General features: G+C 43.3%; 1 protein-coding gene across 2 annotated transcripts in view; it reads left to right on the top strand.

Moving 5' to 3' along the window:
* The first annotated feature begins 1051 nt into the window (after positions 1-1051).
* bard1 (BRCA1 associated RING domain 1) overlaps positions 1052-22681 on the top strand; it is a 45735-nt gene continuing 24105 nt past the window's right edge. Inside the window, exons 1-7 of one of the 2 annotated variants that reach the window (XM_072685456.1) lie at positions 1052-1206; positions 4122-4178; positions 5296-5447; positions 8869-8993; positions 9099-9941; positions 15911-15991; positions 19011-19183. In XM_072685456.1, the coding sequence (XP_072541557.1) occupies positions 1109-1206; positions 4122-4178; positions 5296-5447; positions 8869-8993; positions 9099-9941; positions 15911-15991; positions 19011-19183 (1529 nt within the window). In that variant the 5' untranslated portion in view covers positions 1052-1108. Of the gene's footprint in view, positions 1207-4121; positions 4179-5295; positions 5448-8868; positions 9942-15910; positions 15992-19010; positions 19184-22681 lie in introns of both variants that reach the window. The other variant, XM_072685455.1, reaches the window with a different exon arrangement.

The following is a 22681-nucleotide window of genomic DNA, read 5'->3' as shown; positions in this document are numbered from 1 at the left end:
TAAAATATATAATATATATAAATAATAATATATATAAAATATAAATATATATAATATTGTTTTTCCTCAGAGTGTTTGACTTGATATTGAGCTTTTGACATTTATTATTTATATTTGACATTTATTATTTATATTTATATTATATTATTATATTATATTGGTCATTTATCTGCTTTTTGCATCTGAATGTCTTGCTATGCCTTTGCTGCTGTGCATTTCCCCACTGTGGGACTAATAAAGGATTATCTTATTTTACATTTAAGGCATTTAGCAGACGCTTTTCTCCAGAGCGACTTACAAGAGTGCTTTGCTATTTACCCAAGAAAAACCTCAGCTAGTTTGAATAGACTAAAATTCAAAGATCCTCTAAGTTTAGACATTTCTCAAATCTTATCTTATCTTTTCCTGCTTTTAACAACACACCACCTTTAAGACCTGAATGTTCATATGCTGCCTAATATATATATATATATATATATATATATATATATATATATATATATATATACAGTACAGGCCAAAAGTTTGGACACACCTTCTCATTCAATGCGTTTTCTGTATTTTCATGACTATTTACATTGTAGATTCTCACTGAAGGCATCAAAACTATGAATGAACACATGTGGAGTTATGTGCCATCCTTTGAGAGAATGCCAAGAGTGTGCAAAGCAGTAATCAGAGCAACTAGAATATAAAACATGTTTTCAGTCATTTCACCTTTTTTACAGTACATAAGCACATAACTCCACATGTGTTCATTCATAGTCTTGATGCCTTCATTGAGAATTTACAATGTAAATAGTCATGAAAATACAGAAAACGCATTGAATGAGAAGGTGTGTCCAAACTTTTGGCCTGTACTGTGTGTGTATATATATATATATACCCACCCCTGACAGATGGAGCACTGGTACTAATGTTATGGCTGATCTGAGTAGTTTCAGTATCGGGTGGGCGGGGCTTTTTATGGATCTGGCAACCCTGCCTTTCGGGAACCAACAGAAAGAGCAGCTGTAGGCCCCGCCCCCTTTTTCGCTGCTACTGGCGGGAAGCGAAAAACCAGCAGCACCGTCAACACGCAGGATAACAGCCATTGATAATAATCGCCATGGGTCCCGAACCAGCTGTGGAGTCGGAGGAGGACACCTGGGGGAAAACCCGAGAAGCTGTAGCGCATTTCCGGAAGCTGCTGCTCTGCTCTAAATGGTAAGTTTAGTCCGCTGTTAGCGAAAACTAGCCTGCTGCTCACGCCTCCTGCTGTTGCCCGCGGTTGCATCATGGGTAATGTAGTTTTTCGGGACGGCTGTTCTGCATCGAGTGGGTTGAAAGGTCTCGGTTTTAAAACTACAAAAAAAGTTGTAGGATTTATTCCGGAAGTCTGTGTTATTAGGCGGACAGTACTTACTCTGTGTCAAGGTGGGAAAATATTAAACAAATAAATCTCGACGTGTCGTTTAATAACATTAGCTTTGTCACCGTCAGTTCGTTAGCTAACCTTCAGGCTCTTCAGGCAGTCTGGTTGGGGTTGTTTTAGCAGATTAATGGCCTGTCCAAAACCTGCAGAAGACACCAGGCTGAATATTGACCAGTGTTTAAAACCTGCATTCATTTACACACTGCAGCTGGAGTGTCCTGCACCTCAGAGACCCCCAATCTTAGTCTTCTGTGCCCTAGGGACCCCTGATCCTAGATGTACTGTACCTCAGAGACCCCCAATCTTAGTCTTCTGTGCCCTAGGGACCCCTGATCCTAGATGTACTGTACCTCAGAGACTCCCAATCTTAGTCTTCTGTGCCCTAGGGACCCCTGATCCTAGATGTACTGTACCTTAGAGACCCCCAATCCTAGTCCTGTGTACTGTACCTCAGAGACCCCCAATCCTAGTCTTGTGTACTGTACCTCAGAGACCCCCAGGCCTAGTCTTGTGTACTGTACCTCAGAGACCCCCAGGCCTAGTCCTGTGTACTGTTTTTTTAGAGAACCCCAATTTTGGTCTTCTGTGCCCTAGGGACACCCAATTCTAGTCCTGTGTACTGTACCTCAGAGCCCCCTGGTCCTAGTTTTGTGTACTGTACCTCAGAGCCCCCTGGTCCTAGTTTTGTGTACTGTACCTCAGAAACCCCCGAAACTTGTCCTGTGTACTGTACCTCAGAGACCCCCGGTCCTAGTCCTATGTACTGTACCACAGAGACCTCCAGGCCTAGTCCTGTGTACTGTTTTTTAGAGAACCCCAATTTTGGTCTTCTGTGCCCTAGGGACACCCAATTCTAGTCCTGTGTACTGTACCTCAGAGACCCCCAGGCCTAGTTTTGTGTACTGTACCTCTGAGCCCCCTTGGTCCTAGTTTTGTGTACTGTACTTCAGAAACCCCGAAACTAGTGCTCTGTACTGTACCTCATAGATCTTCAATCCTAGTTTTGTGTTCTGTACCTCAGAAACCCCCGAAACTAGTGCTCTGTAGTGTACCTCAGAGACCCCCGGTCCTAATCTTGTGTACTGTACCTCAGAGCCCCCTGGTCCTAGTCCCATGTCCTGTACCTTAGAGATGCCCGATCCTAGTTTTGTGTACTGTATCTCAGAAACCCTCCGTCCTCGTCCCGTGTGCTGTATCTCAGAAACCCTCCGTCCTCGTTCCGTGTGCTGTATCTCAGAGACCCCCGGTCCTAGTCCCGTGTACTATACCCCAGAGACCTCCAGGCCTAGACCTGTGTACTGTTTTTTAGAGAACCCCAATTTTGGTCTTCTGTGCCCTAGGGACACCCAATTCTAGTCCTGTGTACTGTACCTCAGAGACCCCCAGGCCTAGTCTTGTGTACTGTTTTTAAGAGAACCCCAATTTTGGTCTTCTGTGCCCTAGGGACACCCAATTCTAGTCTGGAGAAGGAGAAGATACAATAACGATATTAATGCCAGTGTGTTTCGGGTTCAGCATAAGACGACATAAGTATGTTCACTTCAGTTTTTGATATTTTATATATTTTAAACGTTTAAAGAAGTACTACTTCGTTACAGCAACACAAATGCATCGAAATTATGCTGCCAGATGTCTTGTTTTAATCATGAATGGTGGTTTCAGATAAGAAAAGATAAAATAGCCCTTTATTAGTCCCACAGTGGGGAAATTCTCAAAATCAAATCAAATTTCCACAATCATATATTGGGGACAGAAGAGAAGGAGGCGCATCTCGCCCACACAGTTTTAAAAATGAAATGTTGTTGGTTCAGACATCCTTCTATTAGTGTGAAATGGCCGCACATCTCTATAGGGGAACATGTAGTGGATGTAGTGATGAAGGTGTGCAGCCTGAATTTCATCGTTGTTTTCGTACGTTATGTTTTCTGGTTCTGTGTTTCTCATTTTGTCCAGAAAGGCATGTGTACATGTCATTTTAGGGGTTTCTCTCAGAGTGCAAATTGTATTTCCTGACTGTAGGGGGAGCCCAGGAGCAGGAAATGCCAATTTTCCATAATGCTGCTTTAACTATCATGAGTTTTACCACCCAATTAGGAAGATCTCAAGTTGTGTTGTTAACTTCGGAAAACACATGTAATGATGATGTAATGGTGATAATCAATAACTTGATTTAGGGAAAACTAAAGAAAATGAACTCTGTCATGGAGAACAGCAGTCAATAGAATATATTTACATTTACGGTATTTGACTGATGGTCTTATCCTGAGTTGCTTACGGTTGAGTCATGATACACAGGTATAAGAATGTAGGGTTAGGAGTCCTGCCCAAGGACTTTAATCAGTGTGGTGTGCTTGTCCGGCTGGTGAAGCTGGTGTTGCTAATCACCACAAAACACCAATATAAGAACCCAGTGAGTCCAAATGACTCATTTTCTGCAAACAGGTGTACAAGCGTTCAGGCTGCTCAGTCAGGGAGTAGTTTAGCCGTGAGTTTGGAGATGGATGAAGAAATGAAAGCTTAGCTGCTCTCAGACTGGAGATAAGGGCTGTGGAGAAAGAACAGCGCTGTGTCCATTGGCGCAATCTCAAAAGACAACCTTCGCCTCTGTGGAAGTGAATGTACATAAACACACTCTGTGATAAGGTGCCTCTCCGCTCGCCATTCAGTATCTTTGGTTTTCACAATTATCTTTAACTTACTCTTGCAGTTCAAACATCCTGACGGAGCCGGTGTGTCTGGGCATCTGCGAACATTTGCTTTGCAGGTAAGCATTCAAAAGTGACAGCTTCAATATTTGTCTGTTCAGGGTATTGTGGGGGTAGAAAAGTCCAGGTCCGGGTTTGCACAATATGGAGAAATTCCCTTTCACTATTATACATACACTAATCAGCCATAACATTAGTAGCACTGATTATTTTCATCTGCAGTGGCTTCTGTTAAGGGGTGGATATATTAGCCAGCAAGTTAACGGTCGGGTCTTGAAGGTGATGAAGTGTTAAAAGCAGGAGTGTATGAATCTGAGTCAGATTGTAATGTTTAGATGATTGGGTCAGATCATCTCTAAAACATCAGGCAGGTCTTGCAGTGGTCAGTACCTACCAAAAGTGGTGCTGATGGTGGTGCTCTGACATCGGCTGGGAGATTTTTTTCCTATTCTTCTATGCAGAATTCTTTCAGCTTTCTTACACCCACAGCCCGTTTCACATCGACACACAGTATCTCAATAAAATTAGGATCTGGGCTTTAATTACCTTCTGACTGTTTCAGAAATCTCCTTTTTTTTTTCTTTTGAGCCATTCCTGGATGGGTTTTTGGGAATGTTATGGGTCATTGTCATGGCGCATGGTTTTGCGCTGGAGTTACAAGGCTGGCAACTGGTGAACTTGAACTCGAGCTGAAATGTGAACCCAGTTAGTGAAGCTGGACAGGATCTCAGAGACTGCTGGGTTCCTAACCTGACATTTACATTTATGGCATTTGGCCGATGCTCTTATCCAGAGTTCATACGTGTGATGTGTCATGTTACACAGGTAAGAGAATGTAGAGTTGGGAGTCTTGCCCAAGGACTCTCTTTTTAGCCTAGTGTGGTGTGGTTGTCCGACTGGCGACCCAATGCCCTGGTCTGCCACAGGGAAGGGGGTGCTCGTACCCACTAGGCTACACTGATCACTGCAAATGGTGCATAACCAAGTATTAGAAAAACTGTGTTCATTCATTTATTTGTCTGTTGAAGTGATTGGCTGTGTTGTATGACCCCTAACAAGTCATACAACACACTTAACTAAACAACTACAACAGATTTATTTGTAAAAAGGAGAGAATCCTGGTAAGTAGAAGTTTCCAGTGAGCTTTCACTCTAATGTGAATGGTTCTTGTTGCAGGTCGTGTGCAGGTCCCCAAGCAGGAGATGGCTGCAGTGTGTGCCACAGCCCTGCTTGGGTAAAAGACATCCAGATCAATAGACAACTCAGCAACATCACTGAGCTGTTCCTCAACCTGGAGTCATTGCTTTGTCGTCAGTCAGATGTCCAAGGTAATGCCAAACCAGTCACATTGTGGCATAGAGCAGCTAATTAAGTCATAGAGGGTTAACCTGGTTTACACACACACACACACACACACACACACACACGCACACATGCACAATATGTCCAATGTTTGTGGACACCCTTCCTAATGAATGCTTTTAGCAACTTGCTTTTAGCAACCCATTGCTGATAAAGATGTGCAAATGCATAGTAGTGCCAATAGAGTACACAACAGGAACCTGTCTGCTACATGAGTTGGGTTGGGTTGAGGTGGGGTGGTAATCATCTAACATCCTGGCCTCACTAATACTTTTGTTGCTAATGCAATACAGAAATACACTTGCTTCATCACACACACACACACACACACACACATATATATATATATATATATATATATATATATATATATATATATATATATATATATATAGCCTATTCCCTTATGCCTAAGCCTAATAAAAGATCTGGGGTTGATTTTTGTATTTAGTAGCTGTTCATGAGAGAGCTCTCGGTATGAGGTCCAGAGAGCTATCAGCGTAAGTGAAGAAGGCCATTATTAATAAATGTAAATACTGAGGGTTCACCTTAGGCTGCAAACCACTCAATAAGAGAAGGGCCACATTGGACTGCTAGAAAATGTAAGAAGAAAAGGAAGGGTTAAAAGGTCTAAAGCAATACCACGTCTTCTGTCAAACATGATGGAGGCACTGTTATTGCATGGATATGTGTGGCTGCCAATGCAGCTTCGTCACTGGTGCCTACAGAGGAAGTGGCTGCTGATAGAAGTAGCAGGACATATTCAGGAGTGTATCGAGCTAGAACTTCTGTTCCTGTTCAGTGAAATGCTGCACATCTGCACTTCATAGCTCCGATGGATCTGGAGCTATGACCCAAAACACTACAAACGGTTGATAAAATATTTCTGCTTGAAATAAAGCTTAAAGTCCACTGAGAGGCAAAATCACAAATTATCACTGTCCAAGCAGTGTGTGTGTGTGTGTGTGTGTGTGTGTGTGTGTGTGTGTGTGTGTGTGTGTTTCCGACTGAACTTTGAGCCTGATAATGACAGTAATTATGTGATGCAATTAGCCATGGTGGTTTTTTAGCTTGTAGGTCTGGCCAAAGACAAAGCTGGGTGTGATGTCGTAGGCTACGGAGCAGTGCTCTGTGTGAGCGGCAGATCTGTGCCCGTGGGGTCAGCGCATTAAACGCGGCGTGGAGATTACGTTTGGCCGGTCTCACAGTTCGACTCAGGCAGGCACTGCTGTAGAATCAGAGATTGCTCTCCGAACTAGTGGCTGAGGAGCATATCTGGCTGAGGTGTTTCTGAATACCTTATTCACAGGGAGCTCCAGCAAAAAAAATAACAGGTGAATACTAATTGCAACACCTTTCTGGTAGGTGTTGTACATTTTCTGAAAGAAGAGCAGGGGTGACAGTATTATAACTGTGAGACCAGCCATGTATGTTTCATTATGTCGCATAAACAGTATTTTCGAATAAGTCATTATCAGTGACCAGGGAGGTTATTAAAGCCTGGTCCTTATGAAGCTGCTTAAGGCCGTGAATAGAGTGTGAAAGTAATTCGAGAGTGCAGTACCTGCAGAAACTGCTGGTGTGATTGCTGCTCAGCAGTGTTACTGCGAGATAGGAGTTTAGTTGCATCTAAGGTGGTTCTAAGAGGGTTTGCTAAGATGTTGCTGTGGTATAGCTGTCCGTGCTAAGCCATTACTAGGTGGTTGTTAAGGTGTTGCTGTGGTAAAATGTGGGGTTCCAGAACTTTTGCCCAAAAGATGGTTGGTCCAAGAGCTGGCTACAATTATTTTATGACAACTGTAGTCCGTGGAAAAGCATAAAGCATAAAACTGTTATTGTTTTTACAATTGTGCTTAATTTGGTGACTGTAGCTTGAAAAATGTGACATGGAGAGTAGTTGGATAGAAAGTTTGCAGACAAATCTCAATGCATTCCTATGGGGGTGTTTTGGCCACAGTAATGTTTATACACTTCCTGTGTGAATACTCTTATCCAAAAGATTTTGATTTTAGATCAAAACGGATCTGAAAAGGAGTTGGAACAGTGGTTTTCTCAACAACTATAGGAGCAGTAGCGTCATAAAAAACAGGAGTAGTAGTAATATAAATAAATAAATAAATACAATAAATAATAATAAAATAAAAACAATAGTGTGATTTTCCCTTCCGCAATCACACAAATAAAGGAAATAAAACTTAAAAAGAATGCCAAGAAGGAAACACCAAGATAAACAAAATACTACAGTACAGCATGTACAGTATGCATGATTGCAGAGCATATCTGAGCATATCATATCTGTCTGCAATTGTTCTCCAGCCTTTACTGAACATTTGTAATTTACCTGGGCTAACAGCAGTTCTTTGTTCCAAAACAATAGCACTGTTACTCCAGTTCCTCAGTGTTGGGGTTTAAGCTCTCTGTGTTTGTTTTCTAACAATGATTTTTTGCACCAATACCGTATCAGTATCAGCGCTGATATGGCAGTTACACACCGTATCAATACTGGTAATAGCGAGCAGCAGTACCATGAAGCATACTGAAATTCTGCATCTTTTAAAAATATATTTTTCATTATTATTATCATTATTATTATCACATTTTTTTTTTTTACATATTTTTGTTTGCATATTTTATTATGAAACCAAACATTTCAACAACCAGTAAAAGCCAGTCATATATAGTTATTACTATTAAACAGACATTTATTGGACCTTTTTGGCACTTTTTGTCTTCATGTGGTGTTTTTTTTATTCTGATTTCCAGTTTCAGCAGCTGGTTTAAAGGAAACACACTGAAGTTTAGTAGTTTTGTACACAGAGACGTGAACCTGAATGTACCTAAATTGCTGCAGAAGCAATTTCAGAGTGAATAAACACCAGTTTAGAAACAGAAAGTGCTTCTGCAGCAATTTAGGTACATTCAGGTTCACGTCTCTGTGTACAAAACTACTACTACACTGTGGCAATTTTTTATTTTTTTTCACAGCTCTGAAACTTTTCAAACTTGCAGTTCCTCAACCAGTAAACGCTGTTCTTTCAGGCTTATTATATTTTATTTGGGATAAAATATTAAACATTATAACCTTTAAAACTTGGAAAACTATAAATATCAGGATTTAGAGCCGTCTGTCCAGTATTTAAGTCAGAGTCGGTATCGGTACTCGGCAGATACTTAAAAATCTGCTGTCTGTATCTATATAAGTGGTCATTTTAAAAAAGTGGTATTTTTTGCATTCTTAATTTTTTCACAATTGCAAACAAAAATTGTTGGAATTGGGGAAAAAAATGAATATTCACTTTTTATAAATCATCCAGGATACACGACTGGAGTAATCTACCTGTTAGACTATCTGTAACCTCTAAAACATATCTCTCTCTTCACTTCCAGCCTCTCCTGCAGAATCTTCCACATGTTTGAATGAAACCTCTGTCCTCAAGCAGAAGAAGAACTTCAAGATCTGGTTCAGTCCAAGGAGCCGCAAAGTACGCTGCCGAGTGGAGAAACCAGTGGAGGTGAACTTGCAGACAGGAAAAAGTCCTTCCGGGCCTTCTGAGCCAGCATCTAAACTCCCAGACCCCAAACTCCTGTCTGTCTTCAACTTCAATTCCTCCTCTCAGGATTCCGGCTCCTCATCTCCTCAGAGGGAAAGAGGAAGCGATGGGAGAAAGAAGAAAAGAAAGAAAAGGAATGCGAGAGCTGTCAGCAAACGGACCAGTAATAACCCTAGGCCACCCACCAGGAATCAGACCAAGCAGAAGCTGAAGAAGATGAGGCTGGAGGCTGTGAACCAACAGTGGGGGTTCAGTAAAGATGGGGCAGTGCATGGTGAGGGTAAGGAGGAGGAGGAGGATGATGAGAAGAATGTGGGGGACGCTGAGGGAAAAATAAGTAAGAGGGTGTATTTCCAATGCCCTGATGGGCAACCTGAGCCTCAGCTGGTTCAGGAAGCCCCTCCCCAGGGGGTCCCCAGCCCAAGGAGGAGCATCCTGAAGGAGGGAACAGTGAAGGAGACCAAGTTGTCCAGTGAGGAGCAAAAATCAGCAGTCCGAAGCATAGTCTCTCACTGTGATGAGCAGACTGATCTAGTTATGGAGACTGAACCAGTTGTGGACATCAAAATACCTGCTCGTCCTTCCCCTGGCAGGACCCCCAAAAGAGCCAGGTTGGAGGAGCAAAGGGGCAGCCCACAGTCCACACCAAAGCGACCTAAGCTGTCTCCAGGCCGGAGAAGGAGATCAGCTCCTGGTAGAGCCACCACACTATCTACCCCTCCACCTTCTCCAGACTGCTCCAGTCTCCATAGTGTTCCTGAACGAGCTAGAAAAGATCAGGAAGGAAGCCCAGGCAGCTCTCCTGCCACGGGGAAGAGGACTCCAGTGGAACGCCACAGCCAGAGTAGCCCGGCCTACATGAAGAGGAACCATAAAGGAGAGACCCCTCTGCATCTGGCTGCCATAAAGGTCAGTTTTTCTTTTTCACTCTTTATTTTAAATATAGGTGATTAGCCAAGATAAGCGGTATGGACAAAAGTATTGGGACACCAATCAAGGCTATTAAGAGTTAATCCTGCTTGCAGGATTTGATTGCAATCAGTGACATTAGTGAGGTCAGGATGTTGGATTATCCCAAAAGTATTGGATGGAGCACCATCCATCATTCTAGAGAACACAGTTCATCCATTGCTCCACAGTTCAATTCTGGGGGCTTTATACCCCTCTGGCCCACACCTGGGATTAGGCAGCATAGGTTCATGTTTATCTGCTTCAGAGAGTTCCATTCTATTGGCAATATTTCTTTACAGGGACTAGACAAGCTGTGTGTGTGCATTTGTACATCTGTATCAGTAATGAGTGCAGCTTAAAACAGCTGAATGCATTTATTAGAAGGGGTGTCCACAAACATTTGGACATGTGTCGTGTAGTTCTTACAGCAGAATTTGCTGCTGATACTGACAAGCAGTAAATACTGGAGCACTGGGTTTGAACTTGGCACATGGATCACCTGGAGTTTAAGGAGTGATTGGCTAGTGAATTCTCTCAGATGGTGGACAATGTGAAAGTAACAGAGTGCTTGCTGTGTGCTGCCCTGACTCCAGAGTGCTCCCTGGCAAATATCTGACCAGTGAATCGACACCCATGTGGATTATTTGCCGGCATTTTAGCTGTTGCCATGAGAAACCAACCGGACCGAATAAGGATACAAGGTCACAAAAACCCACATTCTGGTTCTGACTTTAGCAAATAAACGAGGCATGAAAACCGTCTAAACCATCACACGCTCGCCTCAGACTTCCCTGAGTTATAGATGGGTCAGCCACAACATTACAACCACCTCCCTGATATTGTGCAGGTCCCACTCATGTGCCACCAAAACAGCTCTGACCTGTTGAGGCATGGACTTCCCAAGACCTCTGTCCTGTGGTATCTGGCACCAAGACTAATGTTGGCAGCAGATCCTTTAAGGCCTGTAAGTTGTAAGGTGGGACCTCCATGGATCGCATCAGCAAGTCTTGGGTGCCCATGACGCCTGGCGCTGGTTCACCAGTTGTTATACTGACCACTGCATACTGAAATTATTTCTATATACAATTATTATTTATTATTATAAAAAAAAAATACCTTTAGTGGAAGAATACCATAGTGGAAGAAATAATGAACGTGTGCAGGTGTCTCAATACTTTTGTCCATATAGTGTACACGGGAGACTGTTGGAAGCCAGATATTAAAACACAGGCAGTTTATGTGGACAGCACGGCGCTGAAAAGCTGCTGGAAGTAAAATCATGCTCTGGCATGACCTTGTTTGGTGCAAACCATCATGAAATAGCAGCAGTTTCCAACAACAGCAGCAGCACCGTCCACAAGAAATTTTGCCTGAAACGTGAGCAGTTGTGCAAAGTGAGAGGGAGTGGCAAAGTGAGAGGGAGTGGCGCTTGATGGGTGGGAAGTTCTGAAGTTCACAACACAAACTGAATGAACAGAAGACAATGGGAGCACTTATAATGCCATAATTTTGTTTTTGGAAGATCAAGATTCCTTGTCAAGTCAGAAATGCGATTAAAGAGTAAACCCATAGCAGCACACAGCCCTGCCTCTGCCCCAGTTCAGATTTACCCATCTTCTTTTTTTTGATTGGCTGTCTCCTGGAAAGTGACACATGAGGAGTGGAGCTTATACCTTAAAATAGAAAAAAAAATTAATCCGATATTCGAGGGTCCGCAGAAGGAACCCAGCCGAAAGCTTGTGGATCCCATGTCTATCTGTAGGATGTAAGGGAGTTTTTGATTGGCATATGCTTCACAGACTGAACACAGCCGTGTTTAACTGGAGACTAAGTTTCCAGTACACTCTTAACAGCAAAGGTCCAGACTTGATTACTGCAACTCTCTTCTGGCTGGTTTCCCTCTGCACACCATAAGGCCCAAGGCTGCAGCTCATCCAGAATGCAGCGGCACGGGTCGTCTTCAATGTCCCTAAATTCAGCCATGTCTCTCCACTGCTGCGTTCTCTCTTCACTGGCTTCCTGTAGCTGCTGCCTGCATCAGATTCAGAACCCTGACGCTGGCCTACAAAGCCAAGACTGGACCAGCCCCTCCGTACTTGATGGCAATGGTCAAAAGCCGATCCGCACCAAGAGCCCTTCCAGCTTCAAGTACGGCTCGGCTCGACCCGCCATCCCTCAAAATCTACAGAAGACAAGCGTCCAGACTTTTTTCTGTCCTGCACCAAAGTGTTGGAACGAGCTTCCCCTGGGTGTCCGAACGGCTGAGTCGCTCGCTGTCTTCAAACGCAGACTGAAGACCCTCCTCTTCCGAGAATACTTGGACGATTAGAGTACTATGGTCACCTTATTGTCTTGTGTTTAGTAGAGTCTAAGCTTAGAGGTATCTTTGAATTATTAGTCTATTCTAACTAGCTAAGGTTTCTTTCATGGGTAAATAGCAAAGCACTTTGTTAGTCGCTCTGGATAAGAGCGTCTGCTAAATGCCATAAATGTAAATGTAAATGTAAATGTAAGGTCCCTGAAATAGCACTGTGGCTTTTCCATCCACCAGTCTACTTTTTCCACCTCGTTTCAGCGTGAAAATCTTTTTTTGTTGTTGTTTTTTTTCTGAGTTTCACACTGAGACGAGGTGGAAATGTTACAATGCCTCTAAAACCTTTAAAAATGCCCCCTGGAAACCTTTTTTTAATTTGTATTTTATTTAATTTTTTTAAAAATAATAAATAAATGATGGCCTATCAAGCCGCAAGTCACATGAATCCGTTTCACGACTCCACACAAGTAGCCAGCTTGAATATAACATGTTATATACAGTGGGGAGAACAAGTATTTGATACACTGCTGATTTTTCAGGTTTTCCCACTTGCAAAGCATGTAGAAGACTGTAATTTTTATCATAGGTACTCTTCAACTGTGAGTGATGGAATCTAAAACAAAAATCCAGAAAAATACATTGTATGATTTTTAAATAATTAATTTCCATTTTATTGTGGGAAATAAGTATTTGATACACCAGAAAAAGAAACTTAATATTTGGTACAGAAACCTTTGTTTGCAATTACAGAGATGAGACGTTTCCTGTAGTTCTTGACAAGGTTTGCACACACTGCAGCAGGGATTTTGGCCCACTCCTCCATACAGATCTCCTCCAGAGCCTTCAGGTTTCATGGCTGTCGCTGGGCCACACGGACTTTAAGCTCCCTCCAAAGATTTTCTATTGGATTCAGGTCTGGAGACTGGCTAGGCCACTCCAGGACCTTAAGATGTTTCCTACGGAGCCACTCTTTAGTTGCCCTGGCTGTGTGTTTTGGGTCGTTATCATGCTGGAAGACCCAGCCACGACCCATCTTCAGTGCTCTTACTGAGGGAAGGAGGTTGTTGGCCAAAATCTCACGATACATGGCCCCATCCATCCTTCCCACAATACGGTGCAGTCGTCCTGTCCCCTTTGCAGAAAAGCATCCCCAAAGAATGATGTTTCCACCGCCATGCTTCACGGTTGGGATGGTGTTCTTGGGGTTGTACTCATCATTCTTCTTCCTCCAAACATGACGAGTGGAGTTTAAACCAAAAAGTTCTATTTTTGTCTCATCAGACCACATGACCTTCTCCCATTCCTCCTCTGGATCATTCAGATGGTCATTTGCAAACTTCAGACGGGCTTTGACATGCGTTGGCTTGAGGAAGGGCACCTTGCGTGCACTGCAAGATTTTAATCCTTGACGGCGTAGAGTGTTACTGATTGTTTTCTTTGAGACTGTGGTCCCAGCTCTATTCAGGTCATTGACCAGGTCCTGCCGTGTAATTCTGGGCTCATTCCTCACCTTCCTCAAGATCATTGATGCTCCACGAGGTGAGATCTTGCATGGCGCCCCAGACCGAGGGAGATTATCCGTTATTTTGCATTTCTTCCATTTTCTAATAATTGCACCAACAGTTGTTGCCTTCTCACCAAGCTGCTTGCCTATTGTCCTGTAGCCCATCCCAGCCTTGTGCAGGTCTACAATTTTATCCCTGATGTCCTTACAAAGCTCTCTGGTCTTGGGCATTGTGGAGATGCTGGAGTCTGACTGATTGAGTGTGTGGACAGGTGTCTTTTATACAGGTAACGAGTTCAAACAGGTGCAGTTAATACAGGTAATGAGTGGAGAACAGGAGGGCTTCTTAAAGAAGAAGTAACATGTCTGTGAGAGCCAAAATTCTTACTGGTTGATAGATGATCAAATACTTATTTCCCACAATAAAATGGAAATTAATTATTTAAAAATCATACAATGTATTTTTCTGGATTTTTGTTTTAGATTCCATCAGTCACAGTTGAAGAGTACCTATGATAAAAATTACAGTCTTCTACATGCTTTGCAAGTGGGAAAACCTGAAAAATCAGCAGTGTATCAAATACTTGTTCTCCCCACTGTATAGAGTTGATTAGTTGGCATGGTTGGCCGGTGACTGCAAATGACAGTCTGTACGGATAGTCTGATCAGGACATATAGCTTTTCAACAGTTGCCTTTGACTTTTTGAATTGCCATGTCTCATGTATAAAAAAATAAATAATAAATCTGTGCTCCCAGATGTATGGCGGACAATGTTGGGGTGGCACAGAGATCTCAGCCCTCGTTAGGTGGGCCGCTGCTCGTCCGGCCCGGCGTCTCTTAACTGCAAACAGCAGCCATAAACGGACTTCAAACGGCTGTAAAGATGATTATGATCCTGCTAAAAGTAAAAGTAAAGGTTTCGATGTAGCTCTTAATCACAGTAGCCTATAGCATGCGTTTCTTTGCATAACTGTAGTGGATGGGAAAAAAAAACTTTTTTTTTTTCTGCTGAAATGTTGAAATTTTATTTTGACAGTCTGTTTACCAATGGCTTTCGACACGATCGGCCTGTATTAGTGACTTTTATTTTGACATGGCCTGTTTGCGATGTAGTGGTTGAGTGGAGCGATTGTTAAAGGGTAGGGCAGGAGTGACGGAGTGGCAGTGTTGCCGTTCAGTGTGAGCGCTGCTGAAACACAAACAGGAAAGAGCTGCTGTGAGATTGACTGGACAAACAGATTCAGCAGGAATTCAGAGCTCTCCTTCTACAGACTGCTGAAAGCTCAACAACAGAAAAACGAATGGATCGCTGCTATTCTGGAATCCAGACACTGAAACGTGGTGAAGTCAGGCTCTAAAAACAGGGGGGAAGAAATTAAGCCCTCTGCAGTTCAGGTAAGAGGGATAGTAAGCAAACCTGGATGAGCCAGTCTACTAACAGAGCCTGAAAACTTTGGAAAACACTCATAAGACCATTCACTGGATTCTGTGCTCTCAGGTATGAGGCTTTATCCTCTAAACGGGGGGTGATTTGAGCCTCAGTTAGCTGGTTATCCTCTATAGCGAGATTTCTCCTTTTTACACTCATCCCGTGTCCATATGAGACTCCCACTCCTCACACTAGTAAAACTCTGCTTTCCACTCACACATCTGCAGAGCTGTGTACAGATGTGTGGCCTTGCTTGATTTCCAGACCATACAGGTTTTTTCCGCATGCTCCGTTCTGGTGACAGACAGCTGCTCTGTCTGAGTGTGTTCACTGCAGCTCTGCATCCAGATTGAGGGAGTCTTTACTTTAAACAGTAAAAGCTGTAGTAAAACTCTATTCCACACTGTGATGGTTCAGCTTCCGCGATCCGTTACACCACTAACCCCCAGCATTCCTAAAATCTCCTCATAGCTCTCGCTCTCAGCTTCCGTTAGTCTTGGAACTCCAGTGAAGCAAACCTGGGAAACCATGTGTTTACAGACCAAATGCATGTGTGATGAGAGGAGTATATATGTGTGTGTGTGTGTGTGTGTGTGTGTGTGTGTGTGTGTGTGTGTGTGTGTGTGCGCTAAGAATAGCATCTAATCTATTGACACTCGTGACCTTTGTGTTAATGCAGGGTGATGTGGAGGCGACAAAAGAGCTTCTGGCTCAGGGAGCTGACCCCAACCTGAAGGACCATGCTGGCTGGACTCCACTGGTCAGTAGAGACCTTTCTCTGTCTTGCTCTTGCTCTCTCTCACTTGCTCTTGCTCTCTCTGTTGCACTCTCCCACTCCCTTTCTTGGTTTCTTAATAATAATAACGAAAGAATAGACAATAGCAGTAACAAGTTAACAGTAACTTAAATGTAGGTGTATATATAAAATATAGTTTGTGGACACCACTTCTAATGAATGCATCTATTGCTGACAGAGATGTGCAAATGCACATGTACAGCTTGTCTAGTCCCTGTAGAGAACATCATAGGACTGGGAATAGGACTCTCTGGAGCAGAGAAGCATCATTTATTGGCACCATGCCTAATGCCAGGCCTGAGCTAGAGGAGTATAAATCCTCCAGTACTAATACATTTGGGATGAGTTGAGAAGTTGGGGATGATGAGGTGGGGTGGTGATCATCCAACATCCTGACCTCACTAACACTCTTATTGCTGAATGCAATCAAATCCTCACAGCAATGCTACTCCAAAATCCCTTCCCTGGACAGTTACTCGCTCTCTCATGCACTCGCTCTCTCTCTGGCTCTCTCATGCACTCGGTCTCTCTCTGGCTCTCTCATGCACTCGCTCTCTCTCTGGCTCTCTCATGCACTCTCTCTCTCTCTCGCTCTCCCATACACTCGCTCTCTCTCATGCACTCGCTCTCTCTCTGGCTCTCTCATGCACTCTCTCTTTCGCTCTCTCATGCACTCTCTCTCTCTGGCTCTCTCTCTCGCTCTCTCTCTCGCTCTCTCTCTCGCTCTCTCTCTCGCTCTCTCTGGCTCTCTCTCTCGCTCTCTCTGGCTCTCTCTCTCGCTCTCTCTGGCTCTCTCGCTCGCTCTCTCTGGCTCTCTCTCTCGCTCTCTCATGCCATCGCTCTTGCTCTCTCATGCACTCTCTCTCTAGCTCTCTCTCTCTCTCTCTCTTTCTTTCGCTCTCTCTCTCGCTCTCTCATGCACTCGCTCTCTCATACACTCTCTCATACACTCTCTCTCTCTCTCTTGCTCTCTCATGCACTCTCTCTCGCTCTCTCATGCTCTCTCTCTCTGTCTCTCTCTCTCTCTCTCATGCACTCTCTCTTGCTCTCTCTCTTGCTCTCTCTCTCTCTCTCTCTCTCTCTCATGCACTCTCTCTCATGCACTCACACTTTCTCTCATGCTCTCTCTTTTACACACACACTCTTTCTCTAATGCACTCACACTTTTTTTACTCTCTCATGCACTCACTCCCCCCCCCCCTCTCTGCCCCCCCGCTCTGCTTAATATTTGCCATGTACAACATTAATCATAAGGGTTATAACATATGTAGGTCTGAGGGAGATGTGAGGAACGTCCAGAAAGCTTTCTCTTGTACTGCTGGGTTTATGGGGAGATTTCTTATTATACAATATTTAACCTTTTCAGCGGTTCACAGAGATGTCATGCATAATCTATTCACGCTGTAGGAAAAAAGCATAAATATTTCAGCATATATCCACTTCCACAAATTTACCAACTTTACCTTTTTACCATCTGTGCGATCGGTTGCCTGTTTTTGTTCATGGGAAATGTAGGTTAGAGGACATAAAGTTTTCATGTGGTGAATTATGCAGTAGCTGAGTGAAGTATTTAGTCTTCAGGGTCTGTTTTTACTTGTGCTTTATGTAGGAAGCTCCAACAAACAGATCCATGACATTCCAGTATGGATTTTGCCCAGGGCGTGTGTAGATGATGTTTATTTAAAGTGGGTTTTAACAGCGAGGATTCAGGATAGACTTGACTGTGTGATAACCCAGCTGAACCGATATCCCAGCTTGTTAAGAATTTGTATTCATGTGCCGGATTCTTCGGTTTGTCCTGTAACAGATGGGTATGAATGTCTGTACACAACCATTTAAATCCTTGGTTTTATTTCAAGACTTTTTTTACTCATATTTTATGAATTTTGGGAAACTAAATTATGAGATGACTCTGCTGTAATTATTTTATGTGGAATATATTTTTGTCACATTAGTTGCCTCAAGGATTGGTCACCACTTTGGATTTGCAAGATGTTTTTAATATTATATAACAATTAATATTAATTAATAATTCAAATTTTGAACATTATGTTAAGTTTTTATTTTAAAAATGTAATCATATTTTACCTGCAGCATTGTGTAATTTTATTGAAAACAAATTTCAAACTTTCGAGTCAAAAAAATTAGGACACCCCATTTTGTTTAGCATATTTAAACATCTGGTCATTTGGACCCTACATTTAACGAAATATTGAGAAATGAAGGTAACAAAACTACTAAATAGAACACACAGTATATTAATTTTCCTGAGAAATAATTGATCTGTTACTACTTTAAATGTGTAAAATCAGAATCTGCTGCAGATTATTAGAACATGGTTAGAGAGGATTCTGGAGGAGTCTGTCTTATTTAAACCTCAGATTCAGTTTAGTCTGGTCTGCTCTTGATGGTTGAAGTGAGTGGTGAAAATCACAATCATGGCCAGATCCAAAGAGCTCTCTGAGGCCTTCAGAAAGAAGGTTGTAGAAGAGTCTGATAAAATCAGCCGTTCCACTGTCCGCCAAATCATTTACAAGTGGAGAGCATTTAAAACAACTGCTACCGTGGCCAGATCAGGCTGCACTAGCAAGTTCAGCCCAAGAGCAGACCACCAAAGTCTCCAACAGTCCTAAAATTTCATCACGGGACCTACAGGTAGCTCCTACTACAGTTGGTGTCAAGGTATAGCATCATCTACCGTCGGAAAGAGACTGGCCAAGTCTGATTTTCATGGGAGGAGTGCATGGAGGAAACCTTTGCTGTCAGAAGAACATCAGGGCAAGACTCCAAAAAGACCTGGTCTGGGTGTTGAGGCAACCTTTAGTTCTCATGTTGTTCAAGTGAAGATGAAGTGAGATCAAGGTGTTTAAATGGAATTTTAGGGGGGTTTATTATTTTTACCATGTGCCTGTAAATGTACACTTATGTTTGTTTGATTTATTTATTTATTTATTTGTTTGTTTGTTTATTTTCCTTCCATTAGCATGAAGCATGCAACCTGGGCCACCTGGGTGTGGTGGAGGTTCTGCTGCTGCAGGGGGCACTGCTGAACACTCCCGGCTACGAGAACGACTCTCCACTTCACGACGCGGTGAGAAACGGACATGTGGCAGTAGCCAGAGTTCTGCTGGAGCACGGAGCCTCTCCAAACGTCCTGTAAGAACTTCCCACAAACCTGTAGCTGTAGCCTGGTTGGCCGTCTTCTGCTGTTAAAATTCCAGTCTCTGCTTTGGTTTTATCCAAAAAACATACTTTACACTTTCAACCGCGGCACATCTGCCAGTCTGACGATCAGTTTCTCAACATAAGAACCAGTTCAGGTCTCAGTGGTGGGGTGTATGTGTTGAACTCGCTGCCTGAACAGAAAGCAAAGGCTGTAGTGTAGTGCTGTAGTGATGAGGATAGACCTCAGCTTGGAGCTGCACAGTATGGTGTGAATACTACCACGCTCTTCTTGGTGTACGCTCTTCTTGGTGTACGTGGTTAACTTGTGAGGGCCTCCTTTTTAACTTTCCTTTTCCTTTTGTTGGACTCTGTTGGACTGATCACATACTGTATTGCTTGTTGAGTGAACACCTGAAAGACGTGGCAGAGTGTAAAACCCATTCAACGGGCAGGAGATCACCTTATGCCTGAGTACAGACTACAGGGTTTTTAAACATCTGTTTGTTGTCCTCAGTCATCCTTCAGCCGTCTCACAACTCGAATAAGGACACAACATACTTTCAGAGTTTCACGTTATGCTCATTTTAGTCCAGACAGATTTTGCACAGGTTTTGCATTTGTTCCTTCTGAAGTTTGTGTGTAAAGTCTTTACTCTGATTCAGATCTTTACCCATTTTGTGACCAGTTTGCACCAATTACCCAACCCATACATATTCTTCCCCCATCACATGCAAAGCACCTGACACTGGGAGGGTAAAGACCAACACGTCTTCTCCGGCATGTCTGTCAGTGAAGGCGGAATCTGAGACACGCTTTGTCTGGGAGAAGGGGGGGGGGTCTACCAGATGAGTGGCCTGGCTCTGCCTCTGGTCCACCTTTATTTATGTGTGTGTGTGTGTGTGTGTGTGTATATATATATATATAAGGTGGACTGTCTGGAGGTCCCTGAGGACTAGGACTCATTTGCATATTGCAACCTTCTGCATTATCAGTATTGCAACGGTCACAATTACAGTAATGATTAAAAAAGATGGATTGTGTGCCCAAAGTGGGCTGACCTTTTTTTTGTTTTGTTTTTTTTTGTTTTGTTTTTTTTTTCCTTCAAAAAATTATGCGGCTGGCTTGGCTGTAATTTTGTAATTTTGCACATGCAATTTTTCTTCCTCAGTTCAAAGCAGGCTTAGTATGTGCACCATTGTTTTTCTACAAGCAGCTAAAAGCTTGGCTTGGCATACTTCCAGCGAAATGAAGTTCGCCACCATTGCACTAAGCCGAAAGCGCCTTCGCAAGCATACGAGCTCACATACAAGCTCACATACAAGCTAGCTCACTTTTCTTGCACACTTTTCTTTTTTTACTTATATATATATATATATATATATATATATATATATATATATATATATATATATATATATATATATATATATATATATATAAACAAACCAATCACAGGCTTTGTCGTGTAGCCTCAGTGCACCGTCTGTTAAAGCTGTGAACGCCGTCACCGCGGTACGCTGAGCCCTTAAGCCTGTATGTGACATTTCTTTCAGCTTCTGTTGCTCAACCTTTATAGGCGGAAGTGTTCTTTTTGCCTTTTTTCTCCATGTTTTGGCTCATTACTGTAACAATGCCTCACCCACCTGGAGACTGGCAGCCAATCTATAGGGTGTAGTCTGGGTGTTCCATAGGGCATTGTTGCTCTATCTGTGGGCCGCTCTCATCATTTCTAATGCATTCCTCTGTCTGTGGCTCTTTTGTACACTGATTGCCTATAGTTGAGCGCCATACAGAAGACATCAGCAAAAATGTGCCTCTCTTGCCTCAGAGGCAGCAGTGAAAAGGAAAGATGTCGACTCTGTCATAGTCGCGGTAGACAAAAGCAGTCCAATTCCGTCAGAGACAGCTCGCTTTACTCCTGAGTTCTGAGAGCAGGGAGGCCCATCGCTGGAGTAGGAGGGGTTGGTTTTGACCAGAGCCGGCCCTTAGACTACTGCCTTTTCAATTCTGTAGGGATACCCAGTTCTATTGGAGCCCTATTAGAGCCCTATCGGCCTTACTCAGAGGCCACATGCTGATCAGGGGTTGTAGATAAGAAGGGCAGAGTTTAATTAAAGCTCCCACAAAAGTGAAGCCCCCACAGGTCTAGTGCCTCTGCTGGCTGGTTGCAGTATGATGTGTAGCTCCGCCTATCCCCATATGTTTCAATGACAGAAAAGCTAATTTTCCATCTCATTTATTTCCTCTAAACTGTCTTTCCATCTCCAGTGTCTAAATCCAACAGTTTTTAAACCCATATAATGCTACATCGTAAGAAGGCGGGGTTTACACCTGATGTGAAGTGATTGACAGCCTTGGTCGTCTGCAGGACCTGCATGGCGCCCCCTTCTGTTGTAGTTGTAGTGGAACTTGCATGAACTGCTCTTCTGCTGTTGAACTCTTCCGCTTACCGGACAAGCTGGGAATCCAGCACTATAAGCTCAGTGAAGGGGGTCTGAGACGCGCTCGGTCTGGCAGAAGGAGTAGTCTGGCTCTGCCTCTGGTGTCTGCTGTACAGAAGACGGTTGCAGATTTAACATGGCAGACTGGCTTGGCTTCATTTCTATAGTGCAGAAGGGGATGGAGCCACGGAGCCCCTGTGTTCTACAGTCATTGGTGTGGTGCTGATGTTCTAGTGTTAATGTACCATGGTCAGTTTGGATGACCTATCAGCAGCCTGACCTGTCAGTCTAGTGTTAGTCTGTAGTGTAGAAAGCTGTAGACACACTGTGGCATTAAAAAGCACTGGACTTTTGCTCAGCACTAGTGTCCACTCTGTGATCCCAGTAGTAATTTTCAGTGCTCCCTGGGTGGCTCCACACGGCTCAAGCTACAGCAGAGGAGGTGTGTGTGTGTGTGTGTGTGTGTGTGTGTGTGTGTTGCTCCTTGTAGAAGCAGGATGGTGTGACATGCTGGGTGCGGCTCAAGATTGCTCTAGTGATCTGTACTCTGTGTCTGTGTGTCTGTGTGTCTGTGTGTCTGTGTGTCTGTGTGTGTGTGTGTGTATAACAGGCAGAGAGAGAATGTAGTTTGTGTGCATGATCGAGAGACTGAGGAAAAAGTAGATTTCTGCTTGTATGAGGGAGAAAGTAATTTGTGTGTATGAAAGAGAGAGAAAGTGTGTCTGTGTGTGTGTCTGTGTGTGTGTCTGTGTGAAGGGGAGCCCTCCTGTCAATCGATGAGCCATGCTTGGCTCCAGGCAACATCCCCACCACACTGTACTGCTGCAATATTCCAGTTGCATGAATAGAAACATCTGGTGCATCTTTTCACTTTTTTAATCGATCTGTGATTCTCTGGGCCCCGTTATCGCTGGCATCTGTGTCCGATTCATCAACGGAGAAATTGAGATCGCTTATTTGAGGCTGTGGTTCAGTAATGCATGGACAAAGTTACTTAGCATTCGCCTTTGAGGCAAAAAAAAAAAGAAATACACAATGTCCAAATATT

This window comes from Salminus brasiliensis, chromosome 8 (assembly GCF_030463535.1).
Source record: "Salminus brasiliensis chromosome 8, fSalBra1.hap2, whole genome shotgun sequence".
Taxonomy (NCBI): Eukaryota; Metazoa; Chordata; class Actinopteri; order Characiformes; family Bryconidae; genus Salminus; species Salminus brasiliensis.
Note: the sequence above shows the minus strand (reverse complement) of the source record. Positions and strands in the feature narration are given on the sequence as shown.